Source organism: Aegilops tauschii, chromosome 4 (assembly GCF_002575655.3).
Source record: "Aegilops tauschii subsp. strangulata cultivar AL8/78 chromosome 4, Aet v6.0, whole genome shotgun sequence".
NCBI lineage: Eukaryota > Viridiplantae > Streptophyta > Magnoliopsida > Poales > Poaceae > Aegilops > Aegilops tauschii.
This window is the reverse complement of record NC_053038.3, coordinates 386,816,337-386,835,215: the sequence shown is the minus strand read 5'-3', so window position 1 is coordinate 386,835,215 and position 18,879 is coordinate 386,816,337. Positions and strand designations below refer to the sequence as shown.

Genomic DNA, 18,879 nt, shown 5'->3' with positions numbered 1-18,879 from the left:
TCTGGTGCGCTGGTCCTATAGGATCTTAGCACGACGACTTTTCGACTGCCTTCTACAACAAGGTTTGCCCGGTTCCAGCGAGGGGCCATGACGGCGGCGCGCCTTCGGCTTGTTTTAGTGTTTGTAGTCGTCGCTAAGTGGTCTACAAATCTGTATGTAATATTTATTATTTCTAGTATTTGTTGTACTATCATGATTGAAGATGAATAGATGGAAAGTTTTTCGTAAAAAAAAAAGAAGGAAGGAAAGAAACCATCAGAAAACTCGGAAAAAAAATGAAAAAACAAAAAACGCAGAAAAACCAGAAGAAGAGAAAGACGGAAGAAAAACGGCCCCAGCCGCACTAAGCAGGCCTAACAGCGCCGCGGGGGATCTGCCTTTCCTCTTCTCCAGTCCAGTCCAACGAAGCCTGCGTGGCCCAACTTCAATCATAGTGGCGGCCCGGGAGGAATCAGACTGTATCTCAGCAGCCCAGCTTAATACCGGCCTTTGGTCATCCGGGATTGAACCCCTTCCGCTCTTTCCCTAACTTCGTCCGGACCACAGAAGGAAGCGCCGCCGCTTCTGCCTCTTCCCCATCGGCCGATAGGCGCAAGCGCCCCAGCGCCGCCGTCCGACCGCCGGCGCTGGTGAGGGCGTCCTTCATCCCTCGGTCTGAATCCTCTGTTGTTATTCCTCCTTGTCCACCAGCTCGGGCCCTCGGGGTCTCTCCCCCATTACCCCCCAAAACCGACCGCGAAAAGCCGAAACCCTCGCCTCACCACCACCGCAGCAATGGCCGGAGAAGACGCCGCGCTGCAGAATCCGCCCAAGAAGGAGAAGTACGACGAAGACGATGAAGACGACGTGCCGCTGGCGTTTTCTCGAGGCAAGAAGAAAGCGAGCGCGGCGAGCGCCGCCAAGGTCAAGAAGGAGGAGGAAGAGGAGGACGACGAGGATAACATTCCGCTCGCGCGTTCTCGGGCCAAAAAAACGAGCAATGGGGGTGCAAAGGAGAAAAAGGAGGAGTACGAGGAGGAAGAGGAGGAGTACGAGGAGGAGGAGGAAGACGACGACGACGACGAGGATTTTGCAGATGAGTACACTCCGGTTTCGCGGGGAAAGAAGGTTCGATTCGGATCTTTGGGGATATTTTCGGTGCCAATTTGTGTGAGCAGCATGTCAATTTTATAGATCGGTTCAATTATTTTTATAGGTCTGTCTAGGGCACATCTAAATGTGCCCTAGTTCTTGCACATCTAAGTGACTCAAATATAAGCATAAAAAGAAAAAAGAAAAAGAAAAAATAAATTACCCACACAAATCTCCGCGTAAGATCAATGACATAGGACATAGATGTGCAATACTTATGGCACATCTATACGTGCTGTAGCAAAACTGTAATTTTTTTTGACATACGGGGATTTCTTACGAGCGTTTTGCGATTAGTAAGATTCGCAAACTCATTTGCCAATATTTTCTTAGAGCTGGACATGTCGCCGGATGACATTTTCAGTTAGAGAAAAATTGGAGGGTTGTCAAGCTGCCCACAGCGATTCGTAGCATATCCATTTTATTTAATTTTCTCTGTTGCAAAATTATCTTCAGCTGAGATGTATTGGATTTAGTTTACTGGTTTCTCCCAGTCTTTCTTTCCTTGTATAAAGATAACATTGCTGTGTCTTTTAGGGAAATGAGAAGGAGAAAAGCACTTCCAATAGCAAGGTGAAGGCTTCTAAAGTAAAGAAAGAAGAAACCGGTTCTGATGATGAATGCAAGGTCACAATTCTTCTTCTCTTGTTCCAGATTTGTTTTGTCGATTTTGTTGTTGAGATTAGTAGTTGTGGACTTTTCAGCCAAAATCTCAGAAGAGAAGTCCAGCTGCGGGCAAACCCAAGATTTCCAAGATTAAGAAACCAAAAGATGAATATGATGATACAAAGGTATATGCCATTTTCATGATTTATGTTGTGTTGTTTATAGTTCTAAATTATTTTCTTGATTCATTGAAGGAGGAAAAGAAAATAAAGAAGGAAGTTGGTATCAAGAAAGATGAAAAGAAGGCTGCTGGGGTGAAGAAGGAGGGGGCTGCTGGGGTGAAGAAGGAGAGGAAGGTGTATGAATTGCCAGGGCAGAAACATGATCCTCCTCCTGAAGTATAACCATTATGACATTTCCCTATCTGATATGTTCTGATTCCTTTCATACGGAGCAATAACCGTTTTCCTTCTTGTTACAGAGGGATCCATTGAGGATATTTTATGAATCGCTCTATGAGCAGGTGCCCGATAGTGAAATGGCTGCATTTTGGTGAGATACCACATCTATGAAACACTGTACCTGTTTTTTTTTGGACTAGCCAACTAGATATAGTGATAGCTTGTACAGGGTATTTAAACAAACTTGTTTCCAAGAATCACAGTAGAACCCCCTGAATTTTAGTTGAATATGTATATTTTATTAAGAATAAGTTAGAGAATTCTCCACCTCATAATTTCATGAACTTAAAGGAACTCTAACCCATCTCCAAAACTTGACTCCCGAAAACCTAGTCCCAAAACTTAACTCCCAATAATTTCTGGGTATTGGGAGACTGGGAACTGAGCCATCCCCTAAACTTGACTCCCATTTTTTGGCTAATTCACACCTCCTTTTGCATAAAAAGATTACATTTCAGCTATATTTCCACATTATTACAAGAAAAAGAAAATATATTTTGGCCATTTTGTCTAATGGGTGGCAGGCAAAAGCTCGCCACGGCCGCCGCGGTTGGAGGGGGGCAATATGCCATGACCCTATCCCCTGATTCCCTGCCTCGACGACGCTGAAGGCTGCTTCTCGGCTCGGGAGGTGGGGTGGTCCAGCGCGGTGGCTGTGGCGGCCATGAGCTTTGCCTTGGTGGCGTGAGGTGGTGGTGGTGGCGGAGGGAGGAGGCGGAGATAGGCAGCCGCGTGGCTCACCAGAGCTGGCGACGGGAGGAAGCATAGATAGGCGGCGGCGTGGCTCGCCAGAGCCGGTGACTTGGCCAGAGTTGTTGCCGGCGGCAACTTTGGCGGTGGCGGGAGGTGACGGTTGGGGAAGGAAAATTTCTCCCGCCAAAATAAGTATTGGGAGGGAGCAAAACCTCCCAAAGCTGGTTTTTTTTGGGAGCTTCCAAAAATTTCTTGGTAGTTAGAAGGGGTATTGGGGATGAGTTAGACTCCCAACGGTGGCAATTTTTGGGTAGGTAAGGATTTGTTTGGGATGGGTTAGAGTTCCTTTTAGAAGCTGGGAAATGAGATATAAATCGAAACACATTGGTATTTGTATACATGTTATCTAAATTTGATAAATACTGAACTCACTCAGGGCCGGCCCTAGCATCTTAGAGGCCCTTGTGCGAGTTTCATATAATGGGCCCTTATAATAGACTCAAATTTGTTGAGAGTCTAGAACGTAGCACCGTTTTCAGATTTGATTAATTGATTTACAAGTTAGTGTTTCCTTTTCTCACAACCAGATGATAATTGCTTTTTGGAACATTATTACAAACAAAATAAAGTAGAGAGCACCTGAATTCCTGAATCTTGGTTTTGGAGTAAATTAGAAGAAATTCTATGCTCCATCCATCCAATAATCAAAATTCATGCAACGACACAACCTGCAGAATTTACATGACTGCAATTTGTACAAAAAAAAGAGAGGAATTAAGTAGGTTAAACATCAGCAATGGCTTATGGTGAATTTTGATTATTAAGTCAACTCATCATAACAGAAATAAATAGACAAAGATCAAAGAATTGAGATCTAAAAATTACCTGGAGGAGCTTCGCTTGAACAGTTCCTGGACTTCACGTCTGCATCGCCTGCCCTCGGACACTGACCATGGCTCTGACGATGGACGGCCATGGTGTAGGTTGCTGTTCTCGCGTTCTTGGCCCAGGACCAGGATGTGTCGCCGGCTGGCCTCCGTCCATCGGGGGCCCTTGGGGCAGTTTAGAGGATGCGAGGAATCAAAGAAATTCATTGATTAGCTTTGGGAATTGGGACCTGGCCTCTTAGGAACTTGGGGCAATTAAATTTTTTTTTGAAAGGTTCGGGCAATTAATTAAGACGGGGAACGGAGACGAAGGAGGGCGTGATACAAGGAGCCAGCGAAGGAGAAGGATCTACGGATTGCTGTTCGTGCGTGACTTGTTTCCTTCTTAATGGGTCGGGCCTGCTTCTCTTGTGTACTAGTCTCTATTTCTCTAGGGACATATGGGCCCCTGCTGAGGCTGGGCCCTAGGCCGTTGCACTCGTCGCCATGGCCCAGGGCCGGCCCTGAACTTACTACTCCCTCCGTTCCAAAATAGATGACTCGACTTTGTACTAACTTTAGTACAAAATTAGTACAAAGTTGGGTCATCTATTTTGGAACGGAGGGAGTACAATATAGCCAGGGTTTGCTCGACTGATAATGCAATTCTGTGTTTGTGGAACATCAGTAATCTGAAATTGTTAAACTATTTCTGAACACAATAAAGTGATCATTGCGTCTTCCAAATCCTGGCTTACGACAATAATAAAATCCTGGCTTAGTAGTGTTTTCCAAAAACTGGTTGGTGGCCTGGTGCAGGTTCCATATATAAGAACATTTATAGCACACATTACTGTTGAGCTATAAAACAGCTTGGTGGTGTGAGTGCTGTTTGTGTAGGTTGTATGCTTCTGCCTTGTACCTCTCAATTGTTGTTATGAAACAAGTTCTGCTTGCGGCCAAGGTCCGTTTTTCTTGGGTAAACATGAGGGCCATGTGTCAGAGATGTGACCTTGTTTCATCATCAATTACTAACAAACCTTGTTTGTTTTAGTTAGATTTCCACTTACCAGTCGCTCCTGAACGATTCATACACTAGCATAATATTTCATTCTGATAGTAATTACTTGTAGCTTGTGTGTTGAAACTGTTATTCATTCATGTTCGGTTTATACATTTCATGCATACACTAAATTTCCTCTGATGTAAGCAAGTAACCGTTTGGGTGTACAGGTTGATGGAATGGGGTTTGCTACCGCTGGATGTGGCTACAGAGGTCTTTGCGAAGAAACAGGGTCAGAAACAGGTTCTGAAACTGAGGTCACCGGTCAAAGCGCCTTCTACACAGAGAAGGGCAAGTTCTCCAACCAAGAAGGTACTGCTGTTAGGCGATAAGAAAACCAACTCAGGTACAAAGGGAAAAACCACAGCACAAAAGAAGAGGGCATCTAGCGACACAGATGACGACGAGGACGACGACTTTGTCAAAACCAACTCAGCCACAAAGGGAAAAACCACAGCACAAAAGAGAAAGAAGGCATCTAGCGACACAGATGACGACGACGACGATGACTTTGTCATGCCTAAGAAGCCCAAGAAGCAAAAGATTTCTAGCTGAGTATCTGATCCTTAAACAAGGCATGTGTCCTTTGTGTTACCATTGACGTTATGCTAGATCCGTATAACCTTAGGAAGCGACGAGACTTTTTCTTCTTCCGTGCACTGACGCTGTGATGCGTATGAACTTTCTGGAACAAAACCATTGAGGTGTGAAGCGATGCAATGACTCCATGTCTTCCAGTGCTTTCGTAGATTCATGTTGTCCATCGTGAACCTTAGGAAACTATTGGCATGTCTTGCAGTACTTGCGTAGTGATTCATGTTTTTCTTTTCGCTTCGAATTATACCAAGGTTGACAAACTGGAGCATCATTTTCTACCCAACGATTACTTTCTTTTCCTGATTATTATTAGAAATGAAAGCTGAATGTTTCTTCTCCCATTTTTTCATCAAAACACAGATGCTTTCGCACGTAGTGGTATAGCATCAGTAGCATTTCCCATTGACAATGTGTCTTTCTGGCTTGGTAGCCTTATTCCAAACTTATACATTAACCAGAGTACTTGACGAACTGCAACGCTGCATTTCGTCAGGTTCCAATCAAACATAGCAAAGCAGGAATGCTCGTGATCACATAAAAAGCACAACCACAGGCACCGCTTACGGAGAGGCCTTATGCCCACTCTCCTACGATTTACCTTTCATGTGCATATTGCTACTCGCTCGGCGGCGATGCCACCGCCAGCGACGGCAACAGGGCGGACGAGCTGGACAGCGGCTCGTGGACGACTGTGCTGGTGGAGATGAAGATCGGTTCGCCGCTCAGCCGCAGCATCACGGCCCCAAGGACCTCCGTCAGCAGCTTCTTAAACTCCCCTTCTTGGACCGCCTTCCCGTCGCCGGCGTCCGCCACCTTGAGCGCCTCGTCCACGACGGCGTCCACCTGCGGATCATTCAATCAAAACCATGTTCATTCTCCAGTATACATCACCGTCTGGTTTGTGCCGGCTGAAACAAAAGTAGTGTCAGTACCTGAGCAACAGCGCCATGAGGTGGTAAGCTTGCTGCATCGGCCATCTTATCGAGTGCGACTCGCAGGTGCTCCTTGTCCTTGGGCGCCTTCTTCTTGTGCTCTGCCGGCACGTCCCTCCACACAGAATCCAGCAGCTACACCATCATAGACCATCAGTGTTGCCGATAACATCACGGTCTCGTGGTCACTCTCTGGATTTGATCGTGTACCTTGTCCAGCTCGAACTTGTTTCCCAGCAGCCTCCTGACACCGCTCCCGTCGAAGGTGTTCTCGGTGTGCGCAACGATGACGTGCCGCTCCTGAAGCTGTTCCGCCACACTGCCCAGCAGCTTCTTCAGCTGCTCGAAGAAGACGTCCCGGGACGCCGGTTGCTCGAGCTCATCGGCGGAGAGCTGCTGCAATGCCGGCTCTACCACGTTCTCTACCACCTGCCAGTGTCGTACAAATCTTACATATCTATGTTCAGACATCCGACGAGAAGAATGGCTAGGACTAGGAGTGTTCATTCGTTCACTTACCCAAGGGTCAGCGGCTGGGGGCATGCCGTGGTCGACGCCGAGCTGCTGAACGGCGGCTAGCAGGCACTGCCGGAGAGGGGCATCTTCAGACCCAACTTGTGAGAAGATGGCAGCGACTGCCGGCTCATACCTTGGGCTGGACACGAAGTCCCTGAGGTCCTCGCCGTCGATGCGCAGTATCACGATCGGATCCTTCTTGAGCCCGGCCGCCATTCCGAGGAGAATGTCGGACAAGACCCCCTGGAACTCTGCCCTGCTCACCCCCTCTTGGTTCCCGTGACCATGAGTGAACTCGCTCATAGCCTGCACATCAGGTTTGTGATACGTGTAAGAGAGCAGAAATGTACTCCTTCTGTAAATTAATATAAGATCATCTAGATCCCTAAAGCAGTGATCTAAACGATCTTATATTAGTTTACTACTAATGTACAGCTGAAGATATCCAGGCATTTTAGAGTGTGAACAGAGCAAACAAAATAAGCCAGTATGGACTTCTCTTAGGAAAAAAATCGGTGCGGTCTCCATTGAGGATCCTCTCTGAATTTGAGCTTGGAACTTAGATTATGGGAGTTCATCGTATATCTGTCTTACAGAAAAAGGGATTTTAAGTTTAGCATACATCTTTAGAGAAAAAACAAATAAAGTTTAAGAAACTCAAAGTCAGGGCAGTCTCCTTCCATGTTCCTGTCCAAGTGTCTATCCTGTCCGAAGTTAGACCTGGCAACTAACTGAGATCATGTGAATTCAGGCAGAAAATGGTCTTTCAGCTGACAGAAATGTTTTGCTGAACCTGCTGGACTAATTAATCTTACTCCTACTAATTTTTTTGGCGCAGAATTCATACCTCTCCCAATTCACCCCTCCTCCCACTTAAAACTGTTTTAACATGTGCCTTCCTTCAACGCGATTCAGGAAAACTAGTCTCCGTTGTTAGTTGGAACAATACATTCCACTAACTCAGGGCCTGACGGGCGCATCAATATCGCTGTTCACCACAGGCTTTGATACGATCATTCATGCGCACATTACATAGATTTTCCTTTTGCGTTGCTAAGTCAGATAGATTGATGGGCATCGATTTCGGAAGCTATTGACAGGATCTATAGTAAATGGTCGAGGTGACGAGGATGAGGAAAAACTGATAAAGGCTGGGATTGTGATGTTTTAGGTTCTGCCTCCAAACCACCAATGGGGTTCCTGAACTCAGGCGCAGGGCATCTCGACACGGACTTGTGCGCAAACCTGAATCCCGCATTGAATTCAAAAAATCTTCACCGGCTTAAGCTTTTAGTGTAGGAGATTGGATAGCGAAAAGGGTTTCGACTTCAAACGTAGGATCATCGTCTGCAAAGCACGCCGGCCAGCAACCACAACTTTTCTATCCTCTCCGTTCGATATCCTGTGTCTGTATGGCCCATGGAATGTTGCTATCGTCTTTTCAGGGTGTACAGCTGAAGTCATTACATGTGATAAATATTATTGCGAAAACTTATGCATGTGATGTGTCTCATAAATATCCTTGCAAGAATGAATGCAAATATTTGTAGGGAAGCATATTAGAAATGGGACCTTAACTTGTTATTCCCTCTGTAAACAAATATAAGAGCGTTACAGAGGGAGTACTTGTTAGGTGTTACACACACAAAAAAAGGTTAAAAAATAATAGATCTAGCTAGTTAAATTAACGAGAGCACATTGCATGCTTAAAAGAAAAGGATAAAAATACCGAAGAGCTATTACATCTTTCGACCAAAAAGCAAAATATACACCCGCACACACCTGCCACGAACTGAGGTTGTGTTTTACATTGAGGTGGATTAGAGTAATCCCGCTATTTTAACCAGTTTTTGACTATTTCTTGTTTATCTGACAAAACTTTTCCGATTCTGCAGTTATTTTTGAACAACGCGTTATAACGAGTTCAACACATCTTCCCGCAAAAAAAAAAAAAAAAAAAAAAAAAGAGTTCAACACATCGTAGTACACTTACTGCAAAGTGGCAAATAAAAATCATTCATGCAACACATGCATTTTCCTTTCAGTTAGACAAAGGACAGAAATAGTGGTTCGAATTTCGCTGAAATTCAGCCAAAATCTGAATTCTACTGGGGCTAGGCGTGGGTCAGGTGTCACCGAATGTTTCGGACAGAAACCTCGCTGTGGAGTCTGATGTGCCAAGCGCCGAACTGAGCACACACCATCAAGCTCAGAAACTCGTATGCTTGCTGTGGGATCATGGCCCCTCAAGCTATGAGATCATGGCTGCCAGCAAAGACTAGCTGTCTGCCTGGTGCAGTATACGTACGTACCTCGGAGTAGATGTGGTCGGCGTTGGGCGAGGAGCCCTGCGCGGGCAGGCCGAGCGACGCGCCGATGTCGGCCACGGCGGGCTGCAGCTCCCGCACGGACAGCCGGCCGTCCCCGTCGGCGTCGAGCTGCCGGAACTTGGTCTCCGCGAACATGCCGAACGCCTCCCTGTCCTCCACCAGCTCCCGTATCCCCGACCCGTCCACCACCACCTTGGCCTGATCCTCCTCCTCCCTCTCCCCGCCGCCGCCGCCGGCACCGCCACCTCCGCCCTGCTTCGCCTTCCTCCACCCGAACCAGCTCCTCTCCATTTGCTATATATACGCGGACCGGCCGCCGCACCGAGGAAAAGTTGCAGCCTCCTTTCCCACGCGCGGCTACAGGACAGGGGGATCGGGAAGCTCCCGATCGCTTTGCGTCTTGGCGTTTGGCTCTGCTTCTGCGCGCGGGAGGGAGAGAGGGACGCGGGAGGGAATAAAAAGCGGCCGGCCGGGGAAATGTTTGGCGCTGTCGGCGGCTGGATAACGCGCGTGCGCCGGACACGTACGCGCGGCAGCCACTTGTTCTCTCCCGGACGGATTATTTTGTACTCACTTCCCGAACGTAATCTCGCGCGCTCGTGCGACGGCACCGTGGGATCGCGGCGGCGACGACGACGCACGCGGCGCAGCGCAGGGTTGGAATTCGCCGGGACAAAAATATATTCCCATTGGCTGTCACGCACGCATTCTCGATCTCCGTATGATTAATATTGTTATCCTCCATAAAAGAGGGAGTACTTGTCTTAGATTTAACCAGATACAAATATAAGATGTATCTAGATTTGTCTGTATTAGAAAAATCTAAAACAAATATTTTGAATCGGAGGTAATATCACGGAGTACTTCCTCCGCTTTAAATATAACATGTTCTAACTTTTTGTGAATCAGATATATATGAACTTATTTTAATGTATTTGTTCACTCGTTTCAGTCCGTATGTATTTTATATTAAAATATCCAAAACATCTTATATCTGTGAACGGACGAAGTAGTATTTTCATGTGAAAGGGTCGGGCTTTTTGCTTGTTTATTATTCTGAGCTAGATATAGATAGATAGATAGAAAGAAAGGATCGATGGGAGAGCTTTTTGTTTGGATGTGGCTCCTTCTCCGGTGGGAGAAGGCATATGTCATGGTCGGTGCGGGTCTCCATCGTCGTGGCCGGGCATGATGGCCAAAAGCGACGACGACCGGCCGGCCGGCCGTCGGTGTCGACCTGTGGCTTGGCTGTGCGCAGCTGCAAAAGGCTGGAGTTTTCCTTGGGCGGGATAACGAAGCCTTTGACAAAGGATCGAGCTAGCTAGGACTAGGAGAAGGAAAAAGAACGTGTCGACCTCTCTTGGCATTTCCCCTGCTTTACCAATCGACACCTGTTCGAGATCATTTACAGTAGCTTCTAAGCAAGGGCCAAAAAGATACTACTGGCCTTTCTTACGAACCTAGTATGGCCTCGTAGATGCACTAGTTTTATTAAGGCAACCAACCCCTCTAGGTATGTTTTATACGCAGCAAGTTCTGCTATTTATGTATGGATTAGTAAGTGGGAGTTACACGGGAGCTCTGGGTGTTCCACACCCCTATACGAATACTAAATTTAAAAAGTACAAAAAAATATAGAATTTGGGGATATCAAACTTGAGCGTCCAATATATTCCCGCGTGAAGTTTCGTGAAAAAATACCAGAAAAACATATCCGTGGCGAACGAAATACAATCTGAACTAAAATCCATCCAAACAGTTTTTTTTTCTATACATAGGAATTTTTTTGTCATTTTTGTCACAGATACATTTCCTGTTATTATTTTACGAAATTTCACATGAAAATAGATTAGGCACCAAGCTTGATATCCCAAAATCCATTTTTTTTTCAAATTTCTCCGATTTTTTTTTAGCAATTTTAACGTGCTCCCTCTTACCCTCTCTTTTCACATGGGTGGTAAGAAGGTAAGAGTTAATCAAACCCACTACTTAGCAATCAATTTTAAAGCCATGCTCTAATAACTAAACTTGCCATAAAAAAGTCACGTCGGAATTGCTTCGTGCCACACGTGTGGCACTTATCATTTGGGAAAACTTAATGTTCATATAGGGGGTGGAGCACCCCGGTGCTACAAATCCTCTTCCATTAGTATGGTCCTGTTCGTGAAACATCAATGGAACTCCCCCGCAAAAAAAAAATGACCAATGTATCTGATCAATGTTATATCAATGATCAATCACTTAGGGCAGTAGGCATCATCTGTGCTTTCATGGATTCAGAAAAGACATTGAAGTGTGTTGCTAAAGCTCTCCCCTTCCCTGCTTTTAGTTTTTTCTTACCAATCATTCACACACGTGTCAGCATTGAGCATTGTGAAGCATACAGACGGACTCCATTGTTCGTCTCGCTTGCCGCTAAAGCTTCTTCCTCAAAGTGGTGGTGTTGGCTTAACACTAAACTTTACTTCTGGTGCTTAGCTACCTGCTGCTTTTGTCATGGTTGTTCTCTACCACTAGGCCAAGCCACCGGCCTATCAGGTTTGGGCATACCTATTTTCTTGACACAATATCCCTTTTTAGTAGCCATTTCCAATAAGAAGTTCTAAGAACATGCGCTACATCCTTTTCCAACAAGAAGTCCTAATTCTATATGCAACAAGAAGAATGTCGATTATGCAGTAGCCGGTTGCAGACTCTAGACAGACACTACCTTACCCACACGAGGCATGACCAGAATCAAGCTAGATGCATTCGTAGGCCGTAGCACATGCCAACAATCTGTATATACATATGCCCGGTGATATTTACAACTTCCAGGCACATAAACAGGCCAGCGAGAGCCACAAGAAAGAAGAAAGGAACGGGTGATAACTCTGAAACAGAAGGACCAATTGGATGACCAACAGATATTCTCTCCACCAGACAACATGACAATCTAAAAAAGACTCAAAAAATAGGAGCAACAACACCATGCGCCAATAAAACAATGGTTTGCAGCTAGTTTCATGCGCCCGCCTCGGCGGCGGCGCGCCTCCTTAGCTTGGCACGTGTCACGCGGATGGTCTCCTCCATGACCGTCTCCTCCTCTAGTGCAGGATCAACCTCTTCTGCGCCCTCCACAGCAACGTCGGCCTCGTCGATCGCCATGTCGTCCGATACTTCGGCCTCAGGGGCCGGCTGGGCCTTAGGCTCGGGCCTTGGCACAACGGCTTCAGTGGCTGGAGCCGGCACTAGCTCGGCCGCAGGTTTCGCCTCGCTTTTCTTTGTCTTCTCATCGGGTTTTGCTGTGGATGCAGCAGCCGCGGCTGGTTTCACGGATGCCGCTGGACCACCTTTGGCTGATGCTTGACGCTTGATCTTGGGGGAAACGGGCTTGGTCTCCTGAGCTTGCTGTGCCATTGCTGCTTGCCGAGCAGCGATGGATGCTGCTCTGCGCATAACAGGCTGCGCTTGCCTTTGTGGCTGCTGCTGCTGCACCTGCGGTTGTGGTTGTGATTGCTGTTGCTGAGGCTGCTGTGGTTCCTAAAGGAAATCAAAACATGATTTCAGTATTAACTGCATTTGAGACTTTAATAGAAAGCCCAGATGGATATCATGTTGACTCTTGAGAATTAGTTAATGCAACCAGTCTGGAACTAACAAGCCCCCCAAGACGCACAAAAAACCTAAAATCAGCCCAAGTTTATTCAAAACCAATCTTCGGCCATAGAGTAGAAACCTTCATTTCTTATGCATTAGATTGTACAACATGTGGAAGGAAAGTCCATAACTCCAGATGGTGCAACTTTCTGAGTTTAACATTAGTAAATGAACTTATATTTAAATGGAGGATTGAGGTTTAACTACAGATGGTACTTCAGCGCTTACTCAGGTTCCGTTTCATATTACAGTATATGATGATTTGGATGAGCCACTTCTAGATATCAGGGTGTTTGGCTACCTATTTCATTTTTTTAATCAATTTGCAAACTGGTATTTTCTTTGTTACAGGGCATATGAGACGAAATGCCAGAGAACATATATTTGTCAAACTGAGTGACAGACTTTTTACAGCCATATTTCTATTGCAGTTCCAAATGAACCATATTTCTATACAATTCAATTTAGGCAAGTGCCACCAGATGGCAGACATGAAATTGTGAATCTTTTGAATACACAGGAGGATAAAATGCTGGCATCTTACCACAGACAGTTTGCATTATGTAAAATCCTACCTAGTTTCCAACTGAATATATTCTCCGGGAAAAAAGTGAAAATATAAGACAACAAGAATTCAATAACTGATAAGTGATAATGCATAGTTACTTATATATCAGGTGTTCAGTACAAGCCAAGGTATAGTTTTTATTGTTAAGTAAAATACTGCCACTTGCGATTCTCCTGAGAACCAAGTCCTTTTCTAGATCGCGATAACAAAATTACGCAACACTTCAGGATCCAAATGAAGTAATGATAAAACTCACAAAAAAAGCATCTTAAAGAGAGGCTTCAGAAATTTATCCTATGGCTCAAGAAGAGCTGATATGTCAAATGCACATGCGTAGTTCAGTATGCATTCATATTACAGATGCTAGCAATATATACCAAGTTCTGCTGACTTAGCCATGCGCATTGTAATCAGCAACTCAGCATAGCTACTCATGTAGCTTTCTGCAGCACGGATCTAGATCACAGCAATTGTTTAGACTCAACGATGCTAATCCAAAAGAGACAAGATTTTTACATAGTTGTCCTAATCCAAAAGAGACTCATATTAAGTGCTCCTAAACTGCAATACATCTCAGGGGTGCCAAACACTTGAGCCATCGGATTATTATCATGGGACAGAGATGATATACATCACAAATGTTAGCTGGAAATTTTAGAGGCCACCATATAACATGCAGAACTGCATCGTTTATCATGCAATGTGCGAAGAGAAAACGAGAAAGGCCTAGCGAATCATAAAGGAGATTAAATGGTGCATTAACATCGCCAGGGTCAAAATACATCAATTGGTTCAATAGCTTTGACTGAAAGCACCATAATACAGTACCCATGATTCGCACCTGAGGACGTTGTTGCTTTGATTTCTGGGATGGTGACTGTGACGCAACATACTTCAAAACATCAAAGAAGGTATTTTGTCCAACAGCAGCAACCTTCTGGACATACACGACAACAACATCGCTGGCCCGAGCTCTCAACTCAAGCAAATTACGGTCAATTTCATTCTCATGCTGTGAAATGTATGGTTTAAAGAAAGTTCCATAAATGTAGGTAGTCCCCTGCAATGAAAGCACATATCAGTTAAATACTTCAATGTGCAGAAAAATCTGCAAAATAGAAGTTGCAAGGGACAAATCTAGTACCTTTGTCCTGGGGTACCACAAGTATATAAAGAACAGCAGCTTTGCCTCTGAGTAAAATGGTAGCCTTCAACATGATAAAACTGATGTTAGGGACTTGTCTGAAGAGCTGATGAAAGAATGCAATCCTTGGTAGTCTTACCATGATATTGTTAAATCTCCAAACCTCTCCATAACCGTCATAAGGGCAACTAAAATCCTAGAGACAAGAAACACAATAAAATTTGTGAATTATTCCCTTAGGCTAATGCTGTGAACTTCTAATCATATAACTGAAGGAGCCACCTTACCAGTACTGACACCAGAATATGAGTTGCTCGATCTCAGGTTTGTTCAGTTCAACAGTCTTGTAGCACTCGTATGCAGGATACGCATAGCCGAAAACCAGCCTACACATAAATTGTGCATCAAACACCAAAACATAAAATGCAAGTGTTTATTGACTATCACACGCTATAAACATAATATCCCTGCTTTATTATCAAGTTCTTTTCCACGTGATTTGACTAAGAAGAAGAAATTGTTTTATTCTACACTTTGATCCACTTTTTTTTTTACAAATAATCCACAAAGTGGAGCAATTGGCCATTTTGAAGATGCACTGAATTTGAACTTCTCGGCATCCTTCGATGGACTAATTTTCGGGGCACTTGCACAAAAGAACACGAACAAACAAGGCCTAATATGGAGGCAGATCTCGATGAAAGATGTCGGTGGATGCAATGTTGGTTACATTTGTGAGCTTGTTTCATATCAAGCCTGAAAAGTGAGTTTGACATGAACTGGCAGATAACCAAATTAAAACCAACGTGTGAAATTGACTATCAGACAAGAATATTCAAAAAGAATAAATCTGTATCTGTATAAGAATAAGCGAAGAGAACATTTGACCGTTGTGCAATGCATTGAAAAATTTATCACATGCTCCTCGACCTCGAGGCAATAAACATGTAGTAGCATAAATATTACGTATAAACTTGTGAATGCGTCCGGCCCGTATTTCACGCCGGGGAAGGGGGTTGACAAATCGACAGGAAGCAAGGCATCTCCCGATTTGTTTTTTTTTAATAAAGCAACAAAATATAGTACCCTGAGCCCTCCGAACGGGCACCAACCGATGCATTATGATTTGAAGAAAAATCAGAAGAAAAGCCGCATGCCCATGCCGCCGCGGATCAGTTTCCAAACCGAAAATGACAAATTTGGCAGGACCACGTTTTCAAATTTCAAGATTCAAACGGAGGGGAGGCGGCTGCTTACAGGAGGATCCTGGAGAGGAAGCCGCCCATCATCTTGTCCGACCGACCGTCTGCGCGCACCCAGATCCGGAGCACAAGTCAGAGGACACCACCGGCGCCGGAAAGGGGACGGCGAGGAAAACCTGGGTGAGGAGGGATCTGGAAGGAAGGCGGCCGGAGAAACGACGGTGGAGACGGCCGTCCGGGTGCTCGCGCGCCTCCCCCTCCTGCCTGCCTCTAGGGAAGTTATCCCTCCTGCGGCGCGGCTAAATATACCCGGAATGCGGTGGAACGGAATGCGGGGAGGGGTAGGGAGAGCCGGAGGAGGAGAGGAGAGCACGTCCGCCGTCGGCTCGCGTCGCCTCTTGGACTCTAACCACCCCGACGGACCCCTTCCCTTGCTGGGTCTGTGTTTCCTTATTTTACCAGGTCTATTGAGTGGATGGACCTGGGGACGTTTCTTTATGCGTCCCCCTGTCTCGCTCCCTCGGGCAAGCGGGATTTCTTTTATTTTCTTTTTATTTGTTGCGACAAACTAATAAGCAGGAATTTTCAACGCTGTGTACGTACTTTTTTATAGATGCTGGTATAGTATATGCTACCGTACTTCATTCCCCTTATCCAGCCGTTAGCAGTCGGCCTCTTTGCAACGCAGAAACTTTCCGGGAGGGATGGTCTAAACTCTGTCGAAATCAAGAAAAGCTAAAATTTTCTTTCGAAAGAAAATGTCGTTTTGGTTTGCGTCAGGTGAGGTGATAATTCGGTCGTTTTACTTCAAGTGTAGCATAATAATGCTTCAGGGACTTAGTAGTAGCATGGATATCATGTCTTGATGATTCTCTCCGGTAATCATTCTCACAATTATTCAGATGAGGCTCTCGAAACGACGGTACCAATGTACCATAAAGCAAAGCAAATCAATTTCACCGAGTGAGCCTTGCATAGGATCCAACATCCAAGCAACACACCACAGGCTCCGTCGACATGACATGCAGGTGAGCCCATGTAGGTGTAGGTGCAGGTGCAGGTGCATGTGCTTTGCCTTTAACCTGCACTGCGAAAGGCTAAAAAGCGCCACTCACCGGAGTGGCAAAGTGGTTAAGCGAGGGGAGCGGAGCGGGTAGGGTGACCGGAGCGCTTTGGGGGCACGGCGCAGATCCATGCGGTGAGCTTCTTGTGCCTGCGTCGGTGGAATCTGGAATGACAGCCGTGCGCGTGGATCGGACAGGCGGCAGAGGGACACACCGGTGGTTGGCGGTCGATCTGGCGTGGTGGTACGTCGATCTGCGCTGCACGGCGCGCACGTACGTGCCGGGAGGGGCGTGACCACTGGTCCGGACACGCGCCCGGGCCGCATCGTGGCCATGCATGCATGGTGGCCTGCATAGTACCCTCAGTTCCTAAATATAAGTCTTTTTAAAGATTCCACTATGGACTAGATACGGATTAAAATGAGTGAATCTACACTTTAAAATATGTCTATATACATCCATATGTAGTTTGTTGTGGAATCTCTAAAAAGGTGGCGAGCCTAGCTCAACTGGTTGGGGGAGTGGATGTACAAACCCAACACCTAGGTTCAAATCCTCACAGAGGCGAATTTAGGTTCTTATTTATTCTTGAGAACTAGGCTTTTCTAGTATTCACGCATTTATTAAGGACTAGGCTCGGTGCATAACCGAGATTAAAAATCGTAGTACTCATATTTAAAAGGCCGTATGCATCCGTGAAATTCTCCTCCTTTTAAAAGGGTGGTGAGCCTAGCTCAACCGGTTGGGGGAGTGGATGTACGAACCCAACACCTAGGTTCAAATCCTCATAGAGGCGAATTTAGGTTCCTATTTATTCTTGAGGACTAGGCTTTCCTAGTACTCACGCATTTTTTGAGGACTAGGCTTGGTGCATAACCGAGATTAAAAATCCTAGTACTCATATTTAAAAGGCCGTATGCATCCCTAGCTGGTGCAGAGGCCGGGGAAGTGAAATTCTCCCCCTTTTTTAGGGGCGACACGGGTGGCTGCCGATCCTTTTTCAAGGCGGCACTTCCTTGCGCGTCCTCCCCTCGCCGCCGCCGGGAGTCGACGCCGGGCTTGCCCGCGCGGCCGACGGCGGCGGCGAGGCTTCGTTCCCGTGGCTTTTGGACGGCGTGTAGGCGATGTACTGGCGACGGCTTGACGCATTGAAGGCGGATTTGGTGCAGCGGCCGCGGTGGCGTGCTTCCCTTGTATAGCGGGAGCCGATGCGACGGAGGAATGGAGCCAAGATCGCCATGTCCCCAATTTGGAGAGCCCGCCCACCAAGCCATGGCCGGTGCTCCCGTGGAATAAGGTTGTGGCCATGCAACAGCCAGCACATGCAACAGCCATTGCCCACTTCCCCGGCGAGGATGCGGTGGTGGCGATGCAGCAGATGTCGGGGCCATCGCACACGATCTGGCCTGCCTGCTGCTATGTGGTGTCGGCCGTGGATGGCTGTCTGGTGATGCGACATTGCTGGATGGTTGTCGCTGGAGAGGCTTGGACCTTCACCTCCAACGGGGTTCGCGATCTGCATCATGCGAGGACGACGAAGATAGTGGCGGCGTGTGGCGACGTCATCTGATGCGGATAAGTCATCGGCTGCCACTTGTTTAGATGCCGTGGGGCCGCCAAAGCGTCCTGACTATGGATTTTGGCAACCTCGGTGATCTTCCTCCTTCGTCAAAGTCTACAGCTGCTAGGATTGTGGCAAGTGGAGGTGACAACATATAATGACTTCGATTGGATGGTGCTTTTCGAGTACCTGGTCTCGAGCTCCGGGGTGAAAACCATTGGTCTAACCCTAGTTGGTTATACCTGGCAATGGCGGTGTTTTTGCATCGTTACCTTGTTGAAGGCATTGCTCGGACTTTATCTTCAGGGTGAAAACCCATGATCTGACCTTCGATGGTTGGATCTGGCGACGTCGGCACTTGTGCGTCGTTTCCTTCATGAAGGCGTTGCTTCTAAAGAACCTTGCTCATTGTCGTTGTGCTGTCAAGAGTTGGTTGGTGTCGAAGGTCGTTGTTGTATATCGTCAATCGCTTGTTTGATTGCTTCGGTTTTCTTTCTCCGTCTAGG

At 46.3% G+C, this 18,879-nt stretch overlaps 3 protein-coding genes across 4 annotated transcripts; 1 reads left to right on the top strand and 2 right to left on the bottom strand.

Moving 5' to 3' along the window:
• The first annotated feature begins 515 nt into the window (after nucleotides 1-515).
• LOC109740350 (uncharacterized) lies at nucleotides 516-5,568 on the top strand. The gene is made up of 6 exons (XM_020299395.4): nucleotides 516-1,107; nucleotides 1,669-1,758; nucleotides 1,836-1,922; nucleotides 1,992-2,135; nucleotides 2,219-2,289; nucleotides 4,991-5,568. The coding sequence occupies exons 1-6, from the start codon at nucleotides 775-777 to the stop codon at nucleotides 5,373-5,375; spliced, it is 1,110 nt and encodes a 369-aa protein (XP_020154984.1). The 5' UTR covers nucleotides 516-774; the 3' UTR covers nucleotides 5,376-5,568.
• Nucleotides 5,145-9,899, bottom strand: LOC109740349 (uncharacterized). The gene is made up of 5 exons (XM_020299394.4): nucleotides 9,178-9,899; nucleotides 6,869-7,171; nucleotides 6,560-6,778; nucleotides 6,350-6,484; nucleotides 5,145-6,260 (listed from the first exon to the last, which is right to left on the bottom strand). Exons 1-5 carry the CDS (start codon nucleotides 9,484-9,486, stop codon nucleotides 6,033-6,035), a joined length of 1,194 nt encoding a protein of 397 aa, XP_020154983.1. The 5' UTR covers nucleotides 9,487-9,899; the 3' UTR covers nucleotides 5,145-6,032.
• A 2,023-nt stretch (nucleotides 9,900-11,922) lies between these two features.
• Nucleotides 11,923-16,226, bottom strand: LOC109740348 (uncharacterized). Of its 2 annotated transcripts, XM_020299393.4 has the most exons (7): nucleotides 15,925-16,226; nucleotides 15,804-15,852; nucleotides 14,834-14,932; nucleotides 14,686-14,742; nucleotides 14,547-14,610; nucleotides 14,244-14,462; nucleotides 11,923-12,717 (listed from the first exon to the last, which is right to left on the bottom strand). In XM_020299393.4, exons 2-7 carry the CDS (start codon nucleotides 15,833-15,835, stop codon nucleotides 12,199-12,201), a joined length of 990 nt encoding a protein of 329 aa, XP_020154982.1. In that variant the 5' UTR covers nucleotides 15,836-15,852; nucleotides 15,925-16,226; the 3' UTR covers nucleotides 11,923-12,198. The 2 variants fall into 2 exon arrangements, with proteins under 2 accessions (XP_020154982.1, XP_020154981.1); XM_020299392.4 differs by having other exon boundaries at nucleotides 15,804-16,226.
• Nucleotides 16,227-18,879: the final 2,653 nt, after the last annotated feature.

Bases quoted from the DNA above. Each gene is read 5' to 3' on its own strand.
- LOC109740350 (XM_020299395.4), top strand. From the start codon at position 775: ATGGCCGGAGAAGACGCCGCGCTGCAGAATCCGCCCAAGAAGGAGAAG. The intron at 1,923-1,991 runs GTATATGCCATT...GATTCATTGAAG, and splicing joins ATGAATATGATGATACAAAG to GAGGAAAAGAAAATAAAGAA. The intron at 2,136-2,218 runs GTATAACCATTA...TTCTTGTTACAG, and splicing joins AACATGATCCTCCTCCTGAA to AGGGATCCATTGAGGATATT.
- LOC109740349 (XM_020299394.4), bottom strand. From the start codon at position 9,486: ATGGAGAGGAGCTGGTTCGGGTGGAGGAAGGCGAAGCAGGGCGGAGGT. The intron at 7,172-9,177 runs GTACGTACGTAT...CCTGATGTGCAG, and splicing joins CCGACCACATCTACTCCGAG to GCTATGAGCGAGTTCACTCA. The intron at 6,485-6,559 runs GTACACGATCAA...ATGATGGTGTAG, and splicing joins ACAAGTTCGAGCTGGACAAG to CTGCTGGATTCTGTGTGGAG.
- LOC109740348 (XM_020299392.4), bottom strand. From the start codon at position 15,835: ATGATGGGCGGCTTCCTCTCCAGGATCCTCCT. The intron at 14,743-14,833 runs GTAAGGTGGCTC...TCTTGTCTCTAG, and splicing joins ATATTCTGGTGTCAGTACTG to GATTTTAGTTGCCCTTATGA. The intron at 14,611-14,685 runs GTAAGACTACCA...ATCATGTTGAAG, and splicing joins GGAGATTTAACAATATCATG to GCTACCATTTTACTCAGAGG.